Source organism: Lethenteron reissneri, chromosome 66, assembly GCF_015708825.2.
Source record: "Lethenteron reissneri isolate LAM-NWPU_2019-01 chromosome 66, ASM1570882v1, whole genome shotgun sequence".
In the NCBI taxonomy this organism is placed as follows: Eukaryota; Metazoa; Chordata; class Hyperoartia; order Petromyzontiformes; family Petromyzontidae; genus Lethenteron; species Lethenteron reissneri.
Genome location: NC_083844.1, coordinates 4,292,040 through 4,310,954, shown reverse-complemented (window position 1 = coordinate 4,310,954; position 18,915 = coordinate 4,292,040). Strand labels below are relative to the sequence as shown.

General features: G+C 51.3%; 1 protein-coding gene across 3 annotated transcripts in view; it reads right to left on the bottom strand.

Moving 5' to 3' along the window:
* Window positions 1-18,915, bottom strand: part of LOC133359832 (receptor-type tyrosine-protein phosphatase beta-like) — a 425,084-nt gene that overhangs the window by 364,553 nt on the left and 41,616 nt on the right. For 2 of the 3 annotated variants that reach the window (XM_061578373.1, XM_061578374.1), the window contains exon 12: window positions 5,260-5,526. The exons of the other annotated variant lie outside the window; for it this stretch is intronic. In XM_061578373.1, coding sequence (XP_061434357.1) covers window positions 5,260-5,526 — 267 coding nt within the window. The remainder of the gene's footprint in view (window positions 1-5,259; window positions 5,527-18,915) is intronic. 3 annotated transcript variants of the gene reach the window in all.

Sequence of the window (18,915 nt, the reverse complement as noted above, 5' to 3'; positions counted from 1 at the left end):
ACGAATTAATTTAAGCTTAGCCAAAAGATAGGCATCTCGCGTAAGCGGGCACACACACCGCCGCACACCATTGTTCCAAGACATTTAATTAATTATATTATCTTGCCAATGCATCTATTGACGTATACTTTTGCCTTCGGGATATAATAATTTGCTTTTTATTGCCTTTCGTATGAATATTGTCGTATGCATGGTTTAAGGACTTTCCCTATCACCGTATATGCTTGCGTTACTCGGTGGAATTAATCAATTGTTCGGTTGCCCAGTTTAACAACGTAATCATTGATGGTTAAATGTACGGATAAATGAGGGAAATTTCCCCTGTGATACTGTGGATAATTCCAAGCATGAGAGTTCGCATATTAGAGTGTTACGTTTTTGTTTAGAAGAGTCTGAGTGCTTCCTTCCTGAGTTCATGCATAATAATCTTAATTATGAGAACTGTATCCTGCGTTGAGATTGGAATTTGGAGACCTGACATATTCACACTAAGACATAATCAGTAAATGTAAAAGCAACTCATTGTATTGTCCCGATTGATAGTACGACCCTAGACAACGAAGCTAAGCCTAATTATCATAACCGTACACATTAGCATAAGCGCATACATTCGCATAAAATAATATGATAATCTCCATTATTAGCATAATTTATTCGCATAATTGCAACAAAATATCGTGCTTTACGATAATTAAGCATTTTTTTAATATTCAATTAAAAATTTTAACCCGACATATACAACAGTTGGAAACTTCTGCGTGTAACACACGTGCTGTTGCATTTTACAGATTATCACAATGAATGCATTTGCCCTCGATTTGGAACACCTGCCCACGTCCTTCATTTCGAGTGTACAACATATTTTGGCGAGCCTGGCAGGATAGTTTCCCAGAGTTCACTGACAGGGATCAACTCTTCGAACGAAATGGACCAAGCAATTGTACGGGCACCATGTGTAAATACACTCGTGCAAGGATTTGAACGGCCTTCACATCATGGCACTGGAACAGCTGCAGGATAAGGATAATGCTGCCTTGGATCAGCTGCAGAGAGCCCAGCTCACGGAAACATGTAGATGTTTGAGGTGTTTCCATGATTATAAGACTGTTGAAGATAATAGCAGACAGGCTTTAATTCGTATGGCAGAAATAGTACTCGATGAAGTTGAAGGCCAAGAAGAAGATTTTGAAGCCTGTGCTTGTGTTCAAAACCTGCTCTCTTTCATTGAGACAATACAGGATAAAGACAAAGACAGCAAGGGAACAGGTGAAACACTTCCACAATCAAACCTATCTGAAGATATGGATGGTGAAATACAAGAGTCACAGGAAGATTCCAGAAAACCCCTTGAGGAAAAGAAAACCTCAAGTGAAGGTGAAACAAAACCAGATCAGCATTGGATCTCGTACGAATGGCCAGACCAGGAAATGTGTCAGAAGTCACAATACAGAGATAATTCAGGATCTGTAGGCAGATTGGTGAAGGAGAGCAGAAAAACAAGTTATCTTACACCAATCTGATGCACCAGATCGACGCAGGAATCCATAAGGACTATGCTGAGTCTGACATCATTGAGGTAGTTTTCACAGCAATCAGTCCTGGTCTGAATTTGAGGGACATGCCAGAAATAAAACAAGATTTGACTATTTACAAGTTAAAAACCATTTTGAAGGGACACTGTAGAGAACAAAGCATTATTTGATTAACATCTCTCAGGAGCCAAGATAATCTGCACGAAGCTTTTTGTTTGAAGCTATCGAATTAATGGACTCTCACGAGCAGAAGACAGATTGGAAGAACTTCCTGGCCAAGGTAGTGCATGCTTATAACTGTACTCGTAGTGAAGCAACATAATTCTAACCTTTTTATCTCCTGTTTGGGAGGTCTCCAAAACTACCAGTGGATCTTATTTTTTGTTTCGAACACCAGGGAGAGGGAGGATCCTAAAAGCAATGTGGAAAAGTGGAGACAGCGGATGGTGGAAGCCTACAGAATAGCATACAACTTTGCAACAAAAAAACTCACTAAAGGGAAGGGCCAGTATGACGAGAAAATCCATGGGGCAGAGCTACAGCAAGGCAATCATGTCCTGGTGAGAAACATGAGTTAGAAAGGGGGACCAGGTAAAATTTGCTCCTTATGAGAGGACAAGGTGTTTATTGGTATTGGGGAAAAAAGTAATGACAGCCCAGTTTATGAGGTCAAACCTTAAAATGGTGAAGGGAGAACCAAAATGATTCATCGGAATTTGCATCTGCCTTGTTATATTCTTAGGTTTTTTCGGTAAAGTCACTTAGGTAAAAACATTAATAAGTAAAATAAAATTTAAATCACGACGTTTCGGAGGCAACACAAGCTTCCGTCTTCAGGTGGTACCGTCACAGCCACGACAGCTATATCAAGTAAATGAGAGATTGCAGGAGCTACTACACAGTTTATGTAATGGTTGGAGAAGGTGGTGGGGCAAGGGCCGCATACTTTTTATTAATATGGTAAGGTGAGGCTTAAGACTAAGAATAGACTGCATAACAAAGGCTGAGCCTTTGTTATGGAGAGGTGCGGTTTGTGACTCAACCTGTGACAGGGAGACCACCACTAAACATGGTAAAATTGTAATGGTTGTCTGTCAAATAAGATTGGCAAATAAGTGTAGTTAAATCTTTTTTGCATGGTTAATCACATCTTTCCAATGATTACTCAGTTTGTAACCGTCATCACGGTTGAAATTATGTCTGTGTTTGTATATTTGTATGGCTTCGTGTACAAACCTTTGATGGTAACCAGGAGGTTTGCAGAGAACCTTGGTCTCGGAAAATACAATTTCATGAGAGCCCACCGAGTTGTAGCAATCATCGGCAACGGCCGAAAAATCAGTTCTGCCGTGTTTAAGATCTGACTTGTGCTCGCGGACACGATCACAATTGAGCAGCCGTCACAAAATCAACGGAGTAAGAAAGCAATCAAGAAAACTCACCAAACAAGGACAAGATGCCCATGCAAAAAACGCAGGAACCAACAGACAATGAATTGATAACGGATAAAGAATTTGAGTTTACTATAGTTGACAAAAAACTGATCAGCAAGCTATAGTAATACAGGACACGCAGTCACCGTTGAACCCAGAAGCTGAAGAATTCCACCCATACAAGACAGAAGGTGAACAACAGTTATCAGCAGTAGGCAAGACATATGTATGAGAGTAGTCATCACAACAGAAGACTCGAGAAGACAGCCAAAGACACCTATGACAAGTTGGGCTAACCTAACATTGTGAGAAGGAGCCCATGGAGAAACAAGGATCTTTTAACTACGACATGGGTGATTTAGACAAAATATTAGCAGTGATAATATGGTTGTGAAGTTGTTTAAGATTTTCTTTGTAAGTGTTGTGTTTAATATGTTAAGAAGGGGTTATTGCTTGAGATGAAACATAAAACAAAAATGATGAGGAAAAGGTTTAAAGTATTTTGGTAGGGCGATTAGTAAGTACCTAAGAGCTAAATTCCACAGGGCATTTACAAGCTGGAAAGGATGTTTTTCTTAACAAGTACTGGAAAAATAATCTTAACCATTTCTGATGAGTAAAATGTGAAGCATGGTTTAATAATACCAGAGTGTCTGGTAATTCCAAAAGCATAATACAATGCTCGGTCTCCTATCTCTTCGTGCACAAAGAGTTGGAGCTAACTCAAAATAGAGAGCTTAGCACTGTACACTGTAAGATGATGTACTGTAGTTAATACTGGTAATTATATAATCCTAATACTGTTTATTCTAACAGGACCCTGCAAGGTGGGCTGGTAGGAACAAATAACCAAAGAATATAAACATAATGTATTATTACACTTGTTTAGCCAGGAAAGCCCCACTGAGTCTAAAGGTTTTTGTAGGGTCCTGCCAAGTGTTTGCAGTAGGGGGCGATGTTGCTACACCTAATCGGACGATACGAAGGGAGACTTTGAGTCCTAGATCTAGGCTTTAGGCCTAGCTGTAGGCTTTAGGGCGTTGTGACTTAATTTTTAATTAAAATGTTTTAATTATTAATGTACAATTAAAATGTTTTAATTATTAATGTAAAAGCTTTAAATGTAAATGTTTCTATTTTAAAACATCAGGGAATGTAACATTGTTAAACATTAACTCCCTTTCACACACGCGGGGGTACGATACGAAGGGAGACTTTGAGGCCTAGTTCTAGGCTTTAGGCCTAGCTGTAGGCTTTAGGGCGCTGTGAGTTTTTTTTTATTTAATTTCAAAGTTTTAATTAAAAGCTATCTCAGGGAATTATAAGGGAATGTTACACGTGTTTAGCCAGGAAAGCCTCATTAATTTAAATGTTTTAATTAAAAGCTATCTGAGGGAATTATAAGGGAATGTTACACTTGTTTAGCCAGGAAAGCCTCACAGAGTCTAAAGCTTTTTGTAGGGTCATGCCAAGTATTTTCAGTAGGGGGCGATGTTGCTACACGTAATCGGACATCGGACGGACGGACGGACGAAATAATCTATTGTAGGCTGGTCCACTTCGTTCCTACCAGTATAACCATGCCCATGCACCTAGAGTATGCCTAATTGCAATGCTATTAAGAATAGAACACGTGTACAGCAGTAAGTTGTACAATGGTGACAAGTAAAGTACATATAAAGTACATATACAGTACAGATAATGGGTGTAATATACCAATATAAATGGATGGTAAAGATAGACATACAGCTTAGGATTAAAGTAATATTCGAATAGTGAAGTGTAAAGGTATTGATTTAAGACAAAAATGGTTTATCAGTAATGGAATGTGTTTAAGGGAAACTAAAAATAGGTATTTTTACCCTTTTTTCTGGCAACAAAACTGACACCTTTTTACACGGAATCATGTTTGCATTAATCCCAATACCTGCGGTCAGAATGCAAACAAAAAACAACTCTGATAATGTATGCATTGTCCTTGAAATTGATTGGTCCACACCAGAGACAGCTTTTCTTGGAGCCCAGTCTCACATAGTGTTGGCGTCATCAGGTCCAGAAAGCAATGCTATATATTTTAATTTAATGTATAATTGTCTTCGAATTTAGATTAAATTATTCTTAACGTGGATCAAAACTAATGTTTTTTTTTAAAAAGACATTGTGATTGTTTACAAATGCCTTCTAATAAAATACCGAGATTATATTTGTGGTGATTGCTTTTGCTTGTGAAAATGCATTTCTTCTGTGGTGTTCACCCAAATGATTATCTGAATATAAACAATGCATATACTTACAGGTTCTATTCGTGACAATGTCTGACGGTTGGGAGTTGATGCCACTGTATACTGTTACAGAAGCGTTATAACTTCTACCAGGGACCAGATCAGTAAATGCTTGTGTTGTAACGGTGGAAGGCAAAATGAAGCTCTTCACTGCTGTTGCATTGTAGGTTTCATTTAAGTAGACCATGTAATAGTCAACGTCTGAAGTCGGAGCCACCCATGAGACTGTTATGGCTGTAGGGCTGTTGACGATGACGGTAACATTGACTTGTGGAGGAACTGCAATGTCAAATAAACATGGTTAGGACAGACGAACTGCAAAGACTACTTACGTCATTAACTTAAGCCACTAAAGTGGCATGTAACACATTTATATACAACGATCACCATATATTTTGTATATATCCTCTTTTTTTGGTCCAACTATGTATTGATGAGAAAGGTACGTGTTTTTTGTTGCAACAAAATAAGAACCCAGTATTTAGCATACACCCCAACAAGGGGAGGGGGGTTACAAAAATTATGTGGACTGAGGCCCTCAATACTCCTGGGTCTATAGATGGGGGAGGAGATTGTGTGGTGCCACAACGACGGGGCCGCTCTGCCGAGCCAGGGAGCCGCCCGGCTTCCACCACTGCACTGCCCCCCATCACCCCCCCCCCCCCACATAAGCACACACCCGCACGCATCCCCCCCCCCCCATAGAGCTGGAAGGGAAGGTTACCTGATCGACCGGTTTTTATCCGAGAGACCCTTATCGGGATTAATTCTCACGGTTTCCGGCGATCAGGGAATTGGATGACCCCCCCGTGCTACGTGGCACCGCGGCGCTGCGGCCGGCCTTAATATGGTGTGGTCGCGGCGTGGGGCATTCGGCCACCGCGGTTGAGGCGCATTTCCCCCCACACACACTCCCACGGGTCGACGGGGCAAGCAGGGGAGGCACGGGACAGCATGAATAGCGGGGTCACAGGGGCTGAGGGTTGGGATAATTGCGCTTGAGCGCGCAGGCCCCATTGTTAGGAAGGGTAAGGGAGTAATTAGGATGTACGCCGCCAACGTCGCGCACTGATTAGCATATCAACAGCGCCCGGGAACCGCCGTGCGCGGGCTTGGGGTGCGCGGGCTGGGGGTGCACGAGCCCATTGTTCAGCGCAGCATCCCCTTTGAGGTAGGGAGGATAAATAGAGGAGCGGAGAGGGGAAATCGCCCCTTCTCTCCAGGCCAGCGGACCAGCAGGAGTTCCGGCCAGCGACCCGGACGTCCGTGCGACGCATCGAGGTACGCTGTTAGCGCAGAGAGCAGCGAACCTCCGCGGGCACCAAACAGTGAGTGGGGAGGTGAAGTAGGGTATCGTAAGCCGATAAATAGGGAATAGGTACAGGTTTAGTGGAATAGGCCAGCCTCGTCGACTCACTGATTCAACATCAATTCGCAGGTGGCCTATAATAAATCATTAATAGCGAAGCGTGGTCTCGCGTGATCTTGTCGTGCAGTGTGAGCGTGTGGGTGCGCTGTGTGCACAGTGGTTCGCCACGTGAGTGAGCGCTGCGCGGAGCTGAGCGTGCGAGTTGCGCGTGGGTACGCAGTGATTCTGTAGTGCTGCGGCTCGCCTCGGGGGAGCGCTGCGCAGAGCGGTGCGAGAGTGGGTGTCGCGTGTGTTCACTCCGTGTGTGATACAGGTGCGCGAGTATAACGTGAGTTGAGTTGGAGTGCGCGGAGCGGCGTGTGTGTGGGCGTGCGTGCGTTCGCCCCGCGTGGGGTGCAGGCGCGCGATTAGGAAAGGGAAGTATCGTAGTAGAGAGGGGCAGAATACTAATCGGTAATTAACCATGCCCATTACGCGGACCCGCGGTGGAGGAGAATCCGCGGGCGACGGCTCCCCCGCCATAGGTGAGGAACTTAGCAGCGGTTCGCTTAGCAGCGGGGGGGCGATTGATGATGCTAGCCCGGCCGTTAGCATTATCGAGGGAGGAATCTCGGGGGCTAGCGACCCCCACATATTGGTGTCAGAAGCGGGACGATCCCCCGCACCCCCAAGGGAAAGAGGCCCCCCAACCCAGGTTAAAATCAAATGCACATTTACGGGCAAAGGAATTCCATCATGGAAATCGTTTGCCCGCAGCATCAGGGGGGCTACAAAGGTTAATGGGTGGTCGGATGAGGAGGCGTTGCAGCAGTTAGAGATACATTTAGATGGACGGGCAGCTGACTTTGTGGAAGCTTTGCCCACAAGCACACAAACTCAGTGGGAAAAATTAATGTGCGAACTCGAACGGCGCTTCGGCGCCTATGACGAGGAGGAGGCGCAGGCGGCCTTAGAGGCACGCCGCCGCCAGCCCGGCGAGGATCTGCGAGATTACGCCGAGGACGTACGCATGTTGACCCAGCTTGCGTACCCGGAGCACGAGGCGAAAGTAATTGAGAGCCTCGCCGCCGGGAAGGTCCAGCGATATTTGGCACGCACCCCGTGGTGGCAGCCAAATATAGACGGTGCACGCCTCTCCTTTAACACACTTGTCGAGCGCGCGCGTAAATGCGAGAAGCTCTCTGGTGAGCGCGCGCAGCCTCGAGGGAGGGGACGAGAGTGCGCCGTAGCGAGCCTACTCTCGGACGAGGAGGAGGAGCTCGCCATCGCAGTAAGGGGACGGGCAAGGGAGCCCCAGAGACCCAGCGAAACAACTCCGGGGTGGGTAGCTGGGTTACAGACCGGCATCGGAGATATGGATGGTAAGATAACCCACGTAGGTGAGAAAATGACCAAACTGCAATCCTCCGTTGAGACCATCCGATCCGAAATGGGGGACCTACGCGCCACGGTGGGAGGGTTATCTGGAAGGGTAGCCCGACTCGAGGCGGAGGGTGGACAGCGGCGTAATGGGGGGGGAGGGATTGGGCAGGGGACCCACTACGGATCCGCTCCCCCTCCTCGGGCATGTTATATGTGCGATCGCCGAGGGCATTTAGTGAGAGACTGTCCTGAAATCACCCGAGCTAGGCAGATGCGGGGGTTAAACTCCAACGCCCCCTAGAAAGCGGACCAACTAGGGGTGCAATCGACGCGGTCCCGATACAAATAGACGATAATGAGAATAATGGCGAGCGAGTGATCTCCACACAGGTTCCAGCAACAACGCCCACGGAAACGATGATTCCTGGCGACTGGCTACGGGAGCTGGTGGCGGGGATCACGGGGGCCACGTCGCTGGTGGAAGGGGAGGTTAACGGAGTGCGTACCCGAATCCTGCTGGACACGGGGGCGGTGGCCTCGCTCGTGAGCGCAGCGCACTGCAGCCCGATCGGGGTCGACGTGCGTCACCTGCAGGCCCCGGACCGCGCGCTGCACACTGCGAGCGGAGCCGGAATGGGGCTGCTGGGGAAAGCCACCCTAGAGGTCCGCATAGGCAGCCAGGTGTGCACGCAGGAGTTCTACGTGTCGAGTGCGTTGTGTCACGAGTGTATCGCAGGCACCGACCTCCTAGAACGGTTGGGACTCAACGTGCAACCCCGCCAGCGATGCGCCACCATGGAGAGCAACGGCGAGCGGATACCGTTCCTGGGACGAGAACCAACGCGCCGCCGCTTTGCACCTGTGGCCGCTATCCTGGCGACGGCAGTCACCATCGGCCCGCTCACCGAGATGCTGGTGCCGGTGGCAACATCCCCCACCGACCCCGCGCTCCGACCATCAGGGGAGGTAATGCTAACTCCTCACCCGGAGTTGGCAAAACGGTATGGGGTTGTGGGATCCGCCACGTTGGTAAACGCAGATGGGGACCGATTGTTTATGCGGATGTTTAACCCCCACAATACCCCCGCGATACTGCGACGGCGCACCCCGATAGCCACAGTACACCCCCTGCACGCACGCCACTCTAACGACTCGGTGTTCGCACTCTGGGCTGAGGACCCCGGTCGTCCTGAGGGTGAGCAGGACCTGGCCTGGCGAGTCGGCCCGACTCCCCGAGCTGAGGTCGTTCCCCTGCTCGACGCGTTACATGTACCATGGGCGGACTTACCTAAGGGAGAGGCCGATCGGCTGCGCGAGTTACTGCGGGAGTATGCCGACGTGTTCAGCGAACACGACTCGGACGTGGGTCGGACCGACCTTGTTAAGCATCAAATTGACACCGGTGCAGCCCGACCCATCAAACTCCCTGCGTACCGAGTGGGCGCACCCGAACGCGCCCAAATCAAAGAGGCAGTTGGGGACATGCTTCGCGATAACATAATTCAGCCCTCGGCGAGCCCCTGGTCAGCCCCGGTGGTACTAGTAACGAAAAAGGATGGGTCAACCCGGTTCTGCGTCGATTACCGTAAACTAAACGCAATCACGCTCGGCGATGCCTTCCCCATACCTCGCATCGACGACACCTTCGACAGTCTCGCAGGAGCGCGGTATTTTTCCACCCTCGATCTGGCGTCCGGTTACTGGCAGGTGGAGATGACGGAGGAGGATCGGTCAAAAACAGCATTCACCACCCCGATGGGCCTGTTTGAGTTTCGAGTGTTGCCGTTCGGACTCACTAACGCGCCCGCGACGTTCCAGCGGTTGATGGAGTTGGTGATGCGGGGCTTGCAGTGGGAACAGTGCCTGATTTACTTGGACGATGTGATAGTGTTCAGTAGATCTTTGTCTGAGCATTGGTCCAGGCGTCGAGAGGTGTTCCAGCGACTGCGAGCGGCTCATCTCAAGCTCAAGCCACGTAAGTGTTACATCGCACAACGCGAGGTGGGGTACCTCGGGCATCGCGTCAGCGAGGCAGGCGTGCGCACCGATCCGGAGAAGGTACGCGCCGTAGTGGAGTGGCCACGGCCAAGGAATCTGACGGAGATCAGATCATTTTTGGGGCTCGCCACCTATTATCGTCGATTTGTAAAGGGATTCAGCGAGATTGCACGCCCCCTCACCCAACTCACCTCCCCTAAGCACCCCTACCAGTGGACGGGGGCCTGCCAGACGGCCTTCACCACTCTCAAAGACCACCTCACCCACGCCCCCACCCTCACTTTCCCCGATTTTACCACCGATTTTATTTTGGACACCGACGCCTGCAGCAGCGGGCTGGGCGCGGTGTTGTCACAGGTACAGGATGGGACGGAACGAGTCATCGCGTACGCCAGCCGGACCTTGAGTGGGGCCGAGCTGAACTATTGCGTGACCCGCCAAGAGTTGTACGCCGTGATTTTCGCATGCAAACAGTTCCGGCCGTATTTGTACGGCAGGAGATGTCGCGTACGCACTGACCATTATGCTCTGCAGTTTCTTCTTACATTCAAGGAGCCGCGGGGGCAGATGGCCCGGTGGTTGGCGCAGTTGCAGGAGTACAACCTGCAAATCGAGTATCGGGCTGGCCGGACGCATGCAAACGCGGACGCCTTGTCGAGGCGACCCACGGTGTACGCCGAGACGAGGGCGGAGGAGGCCTGCCCGTGTTTCACGGGGGGACGCTGCCGGCAGGCAACGGACCCCCGAGAGGCCGCGGCCACTGACCCCCCCCCAGCGAGAGAGAGTGCAGTGTGCGCCACAGAAACCCTCACAGGTGGCACTGAGGATCCCGTCGACCGCCCGGCAAGCGCGGGACCCGCGGCTCGGGACCCGATCGGACGGATCCAGGAGGACGTCGGCTGCGCCTTCCCGGGCCTAAACGACGAGCAGCTGAGACAGACCCAGCAGCGAGATCCGGATCTGGCGGCAGTGGAGGCGGCACTGCGGGAGGAAAAGAGCGCCCTACCAGGACCCTGGAGCGGTTTGTATGCCCGGTTGTGTGTGCGGAACGAAGTGGTACGGGAGTTAACCGAGGCCGGCCAGCCGGGGTGCATCTGTGTTTCTGCCCAGGTGCGACCCCAGCTGCTACGGCTGGTGCATGACCACCCACTCGGGGGCCACGATGGGGAACGACGCACTCGAGAGACCCTGCGTCGCCAGTATCTCTGGCCCAAATTGGCACAAGATGTGGCCGCCTGGGTGCAGGGCTGCCGGGCCTGTCAGCAGTGTGGGCAAAAGCCGGCGAGGTACCAGGTACCCCTGAGGCCGTTCCGAGTCAGTCGGACGAATCAGTTGGTCGGAATCGACCTGCAGGGGCCCTTTCCACGATCCCACCGGGGCAACCGATATATTCTCGTAGCGGTGGAATACTTCACCCGCTACCCCGTGGCGGTGGCTATCCCGGATAAAACAGCCCTCGTAGTGGCCCGGGCCTTCGTGGAAAACTACGTACTTAAGTGCGGGATCCCCGAACGAGTCATTACCGACCAGGGTAGTGAATTCGAGGCCGAACTATTTCAGGCGCTGTGCCGAGAGTTCGGGATCCAGAAGGACCGAACCACGGCGTATCACCCCCAGGCGAACGGGATGGTAGAGAGGATGAACCAGACTCTGGCCGGGAAGCTTAAATGCATGGCAGCCGGGAATCAACAGGACTGGGACGAACACCTCCCCTATGCCCTGTTCGCCTACACCACCGCCGTTCACACCTCTACAGGACAGACCCCGTTCCTAATGATGTTTGGTCGCGAGTCTCGCCTGCCCGCAGATCTGCTGTTCGGTGTTCCTCCGCCGCAACGGGAGGAAGGGAGCCACCCCGTGGAGCACTTGCTGGAGACCCTGCGAGGGGCCAGGGGCCGAGCCTACCCGCACGGAGAGGCCGCGCACCAGCGGCAAGAGCAGGGCGCCCGACCCCGTATGGAGCCCCCCTTCTACACTGCGGGCTCCGAGGTGTGGCTGTACACTCCCCGCGTCGGTGCCGGACAGGTGGGGAAGCTGACCACCTACTGACGAGGACCCTAGATTGTGAGACGGCAGATCTCACCATGGACGGTGCTGATTCAGGGAGGAGAGAGGGGCCGGGAGATGGTGGTCAACATCCGCCGACTGAAGCCGTGGCGAGCAGCCCCCGAGGGGGGGAGCCCCGCCGTCCAAGTACCCCGAAACCCCGGGGTCCCCCCACCCCCCGTGCCCGGGGGCCTCGCGCAGTACATGGGCCCCACGGAGCCCCGGGCTCCGAGGGGCCCCGGGCGGGGCCGGGGGCGACGAGGACGGCGACCCTTAAACCCCACCGCCTCTGAGTTTGTTCCCCAGCCCGCAGGTGCCAGAGGCCGAGGGGAGCCGTTGGAATGGAGGAGGAGACCACCGCCGGAGCCCCAGGAGACAGAGCCACCACCCCCGAGGCCAGCCACAAGGGCCGGGCGAATCCCGCGGACCCCGCGGCGATACCTCGTGGGGGCAACCCAGGCGAGGTGCTCCAGTCAACCCGGGACGGGGACTGGCACCCCGGGGGGCTATGTGGTGCCACAACGACGGGGCCGCTCTGCCGAGCCAGGGAGCCGCCCGGCTTCCACCACTGCACTGCCCCCCATCACCCCCCCCCCACATAAGCACACACCCGCACGCATCCCCCCCCCCCCATAGAGCTGGAAGGGAAGGTTACCTGATCGACCGGTTTTTATCCGAGAGACCCTTATCGGGATTAATTCTCACGGTTTCCGGCGATCAGGGAATTGGATGACCCCCCCGTGCTACGTGGCACCGCGGCGCTGCGGCCGGCCTTAATATGGTGTGGTCGCGGCGTGGGGCATTCGGCCACCGCGGTTGAGGCGCATTTCCCCCCACACACACTCCCACGGGTCAACGGGGCAAGCAGGGGAGGCACGGGACAGCATGAATAGCGGGGTCACAGGGGCTGAGGGTTGGGATAATTGCGCTTGAGCGCGCAGGCCCCATTGTTAGGAAGGGTAAGGGAGTAATTAGGATGTACGCCGCCAACGTCGCGCACTGATTAGCATATCAACAGCGCCCGGGAACCGCCGTGCGCGGGCTTGGGGTGCGCGGGCTGGGGGTGCACGAGCCCATTGTTCAGCGCAGCATCCCCTTTGAGGTAGGGAGGATAAATAGAGGAGCGGAGAGGGGAAATCGCCCCTTCTCTCCAGGCCAGCGGACCAGCAGGAGTTCCGGCCAGCGACCCGGACGTCCGTGCGACGCATCGAGGTACGCTGTTAGCGCAGAGAGCAGCGAACCTCCGCGGGCACCAAACAGTGAGTGGGGAGGTGAAGTAGGGTATCGTAAGCCGATAAATAGGGAATAGGTACAGGTTTAGTGGAATAGGCCAGCCTCGTCGACTCACTGATTCAACATCAATTCGCAGGTGGCCTATAATAAATCATTAATAGCGAAGCGTGGTCTCGCGTGATCTTGTCGTGCAGTGTGAGCGTGTGGGTGCGCTGTGTGCACAGTGGTTCGCCACGTGAGTGAGCGCTGCGCGGAGCTGAGCGCGCGAGTTGCGCGTGGGTACGCAGTGATTCTGTAGTGCTGCGGCTCGCCTCGGGGGAGCGCTGCGCAGAGCGGTGCGAGAGTGGGTGTCGCGTGTGTTCACTCCGTGTGTGATACAGGTGCGCGAGTATAACGTGAGTTGAGTTGGAGTGCGCGGAGCGGCGTGTGTGTGGGCGTGCGTGCGTTCGCCCCGCGTGGGGTGCAGGCGCGCGATTAGGAAAGGGAAGTATCGTAGTAGAGAGGGGCAGAATACTAATCGGTAATTAACCATGCCCATTACGCGGACCCGCTGGTGGAGGAGAATCCGCGGGCGACGGCTCCCCCGCCATAGGTGAGGAACTTAGCAGCGGTTCGCTTAGCAGCGGGGGGGCGATTGATGATGCTAGCCCGGCCGTTAGCATTATCGAGGGAGGGATCTCGGGGGCTAGCGACCCCCACAATTGGGCTCATTGACCTACATACATACAGACTAAGGGAGGGAGCGTCAGTTATTATTAGATAGTGAGGGGAGAATAACGGGTCGGTGACGAAAGTAGGGGAAGCCTCCACATGCCAAGTGGACTCAGCTGTCCTGCAGGGGGGAAGGAAGGCCCTTCCCCAAGGGCCCGCCTCCTCCCACCGACCTCAGTACATGTGTTGCGCCATAACAAGGCGCTTTAAGCAGCTTACCTGCCACAATGCTCACGGGCCGACAGGGGGCAGCCAAGAAGGAGCGAGGTGTGGGCCCGTGACCGGAGGTTGACACCCCAGACACCCCAGGGGCTGGGGGCTGAGGGGGATGGGCTCCCCCACCCCTTCCTAAGACCCCTTAAGATTTAAGACCCTCTTAAATATTAAATCTTAAGGGGTGTAACTAGGAGGTTTCTACCAGTATATTAGGAAGCCACTGGAGCTATGCACGTTTACATAAAGGTTCAAGTCCTATTTTTTTAGAACTGCTTTTTGTGTGTGAGTTCGTTGTCCTTCCCTCGTAACTCTGATTAGCACGGTTGGCTACATATGGTGCAAACGAAGTTCAACATACATACAAGGGCAAGTGTGAAATTTTTCCGAATGTCTAATGTAGATGCAGAACAACATCTACAATTTCACATTCAGGTTGTCAAGCCAGATAACCGCGTCAGGAGAAGCGGAATGCATCGTTGTGATGTCTCCTTTATATTTGTGGATCGGGCATTGGGTCGTCATATGTTGTAAAGTCTCTGTTCTGAATGACCACAGTCGCACACTGGATGGTTTTTAATTTTCCATTTGTGGATCAGGTATCCGCATTTACTGCCATGGTTTGTGCAGTTGCGGCTTAGAGTTGACCATGAGCTTTGTGGAACATCAAACCCATGGATATTCTGCATTGGGTCTTTCACAGGGTATTTGTGAGTTCTTTTGAACTCCATTCAGCTCTCCAGGGTTCATCGGGGTTGAACCTGCATTGTATAAGGGAAAGCACATGGGTTCTAATGGGCTTGTGTGACTTCAAGTAATGACGAGGGACGTTAGTGATGTACTGATGAACGGCAAGGCGACTTTCCTCGATTCGCAGGACTCCCCGCATGGTTGCAGTTTTGCGGCGGATGGGTAGTGAAGGCATATTTAGCTGCCCGTGCAGCCAGGTTGTTGGGGTCCGCTTCAGGGTTCCAATGAAACACCACATTGTAGTGTTTAGTTGAACATCGGCAAGTCGAATGTGACAGCTTCTGGTCCATACTGATGCATAGTACTCGGCAACAGAGTACACAAGAACGACCGTTGATGTCCTTAGCACTGGTGATGATACTCCCCAGCTTGTGCTTGCCAGTTTATAGACCAGGTTGACCCTTGTTTTGATCTTGGCTTCATTCAGATAGGTCAGAGTGGTGTCATATCACACATTGTTGCCACAGAAGGTAACTTTCAGACTGTGCGCTGGTCTTGAATTTCTTCTGGAATATGGTCTCAATGTGCATCGCATGTGCCAAAATTGGGTCACAGCAGCTGCATCAAGGCTGGAATCCCGCTGATTCTGCAGGGATCAGACTCGACAATTCTCTGGAGGATTATGTTTTCCAGGAGTTTTTAGGTCGTGCACATGAGTGATATTGGCCGAAAGCTTTCCAGGTTATCAGTTGGCTTGCCCAGTTTGGGTACGGCAATGATTATAGTTTTAACAGTTGACTGCATCGGTACTTACAAGATCTGTCAAAACCATATCTGACCAAGTTTAGAAGGACGTATTGGAAGCCTCCACAAATGGAGCATTCCATTATTGAGGTATTTATCTTTTATCTTTTTTTTCTTCTTCTTTTCTTCTTTCTTCTTTTTCTTCTATATAAAAGTCTCCGTGCGCTTGCGCTTCCGGGGGATTTGGCTCTCGGACGGTGGTGTTTAACACTGAAATAATTTGCCAGGCGGCACGCCCTAAGCCCCGTGGTGGGTATAGGCTATTCCGTTTTCCCGTCCGTACACTTTAAAGTAGTTTAATTAACACATTTGTGCTGTTTCTATTATTCATTATTTACTTATTGCACGACATCGACTGTACCAAGTGACGCCAATTGCGTGGGGGGGAGCGGACCCTGCCAAGTACTGCGCGTTCGCTCCAGCTCACGGGAGACATTTTCTTTACGCGTTTTACAGTCAACACGTACACACATGACGCTGCGGATATTTCTTCACAGTGTCATATCCTATTCGCCCCCCCCCCCCCCCAACACGATGCGTTCAGTTTATACTACAGACTCCGAAGATAATAATATTTTACTGCTTACATAGCATTATTCTTGCACGGGCGGCGGATGTTGGAGAGGGGGTAGCGGCCCAGCCCCTAGCCTGGCAACGTGCCAACTCCGCGCCTCGCCAATGTAGGCCAGGACGGGTGCTACGCATCGCACAAGGCCTCAACACGCCTATGCTAAGTACAAATTTCCTTGCTTCTTACGCTAACAACTCAAGTCCATTGTTTATTATTGTTAAACACTTTAGTTGACAAACATTACAATAATAATGTTTGTGTGCAGATAAAAACTCAGCTTCATTGTTTACCATTATGAAACAAGTTCACAGATGTTACAATAATTCTGTTTTTGTGAAGATAACTACTCAGGTTCATTGTTTACCATTATGAAACGAGTTGACATGTTACAATAATTATGTTTGTGTACACAAAACTCTTTTTGCATTTTTGGGTTGCTCAATTTCCCCTTTTTTTGATGCGCTTTTATAACGCTGCCACGGTCTACTGCCAGTCTGTGATTTCTGCTTATTTCTTCAATGCATTTCTATTGTTTCCATCGCTCACGTCACGCTATTTACTCATACGTAGTACTGCGATACTGATAGCTGTGCCATCATCGGGGATTGCTGTGCCCGTCTATGTGTGTGTGTGTGAGTCCATGTGTGTGTCTTTGAGTCCATATGTGTGTGCGTGTAGAGCCATGCGTGTCTTTCACTCCATGTGGGTGTCTTTTTCGAACGGACAACGTCAAAAGTGTTTATGTGTGTGTGTTAGTCCATGTGTGTGTGTCAGTCGATCTGTGTGCGTGTACGTCGATGTGTATGTCAGTCCATATGTGTGTGTTAGTCCACATGTGTGTGTAAGTCTATACATGTGTGTGTCACTCGATGTGTGTGTAAGTAAATGCGTCTGTGTGTTAGTCCATATGTGTGTTAATCCATGTCTGTGTATCTAAAGTATATATCTGTGTGTCACAGTCCATATGTGTATGTGTGTGTAGGGCTATGTGTGTGTCAGTCTATGTATGTGTAAGTTCATGTGTGTGTATCTTAGTCCATATGTGTGTGTGTGAGTACATATGTGTGTTTACGTCAATGTGTATTTTAGTCCATGTATTGCTGTGTGCGAGTCGGTGTATGTGTGTGTGTCGCTGTATGTGTGTACGTCGATATGTGTGTGTAACTCCATGTGTGCGTATCTCAAGTACATGTCTATGTATGTGTGAGTCCATATGTGTGTGTGTATGTAAGTCGATGTGTTTGTGTGTCTCAGTCCATGTGCGTGTGTGTTAGTTGCTGTGTGTGCATGCCTCCATGTTAGTCAGTGTAACTTAATTTATTTGCGTGTCTGTAGGTCCATGTGTGTATCTTAGTCCATGCGTGTGCTTTATTGACCTGCTCAAGGCCTATGATACCATCAGTAGGCCTGGCCTCTGGGTTGCTCTTCGTGCTTTCCGAGTCCCAAACCCACTCATCACCATCCTTAAGGACCTTCATGATGGTGAGCGGCCCCGCGTCTTAACTACGTGGCCGTGAGTCAGAGCAATTCCCTTTACACCTTGGGGTGCAACAGGGATGTCCTCTGGCTCCCACATTGGACCACGTAGTTCGTCGAGCCTTCAATGACTGTACCGGAAGAATTCCCATCTGCTACAGATACAATGGGAGGCTGATCGATGCCCGGGTGCGGTCAAGGGATGGCTCCCTATTGCTCAACCACGTTATGTATGCCGATGATCTGCTAATGGCTGCTCACTCGGAGGAGGAGTTCCAGGTGCTGCTGCTGAACCTGGAGCTTGCCACCAACAGGTGGGGCCTTACCATCAGCCCAACCAAAGCTAAGCACCTGCCTGGCTATTTTGTACCATCGGACACTCCACCCCCACAACTCCCAATTGGTGATGGGCCAGTTGTGGAGACAGTGGAGAGTTTCCCTGGGCAGTGTGCTAATGACCGGCTCCGGTTTAACAGCAGAGGTATCACTCCGAATCAGTCGAGCTGCAGTATCTTTTAATTGGCTGCGTAACGCTGTGTGGAAGCTACCTGGTCTATCACTCCGTACGAAGCTTCAGGTGTTCTCGGCCACGGTCATTCCCTCCCTTCTCTACGCTTGCGAAACTTGGACCCCCCTAATGGAACATCTTCGCCAGTTAGAAACATTTAGGCTGGACTGCCTACATTCCATCCTGGCTTTAACCAGGCTGCATTGTGTGAGGAGCTCACAAATCCTTGAAAGATGTGGACAAAGTCCTATCGGTGACCTCCGGCAGGCAAGGCTGCGTTGCCTGAGTCATGTAGCCCGCATGGCCAGCCACCACATGCCTAAACAGCTTTTGTTCCGCCGGATCGAGGGGGCTAAACGGGTGCGGCACGGGCTGGAGAAGACATGGGAGTTATGTGCTACAGGAAGACTTGGAGCTGAGTCCACTTGCGGATGACTGGTACCAGCCATGCCAAGATCGGCCACTGTGGAAGAGGCTCCTGAAAGACGCTACTGGCCAGTTGGAGGCAGTCACCCTCCAACAACAACGGAGGGCGGAGGAGCGATGCTCACAACAACGAGTGGAGCGCCGGGTGGCTAAAGCACAGAAAGTTGCCACAGTAGGGGCCACAGGTGCTGCATCAGCCAGTCGTCTCAGTCAGTCGACCTGTGCCATCTGGGTTTGCCCCGTGACCTCTTGCCAGCGGGC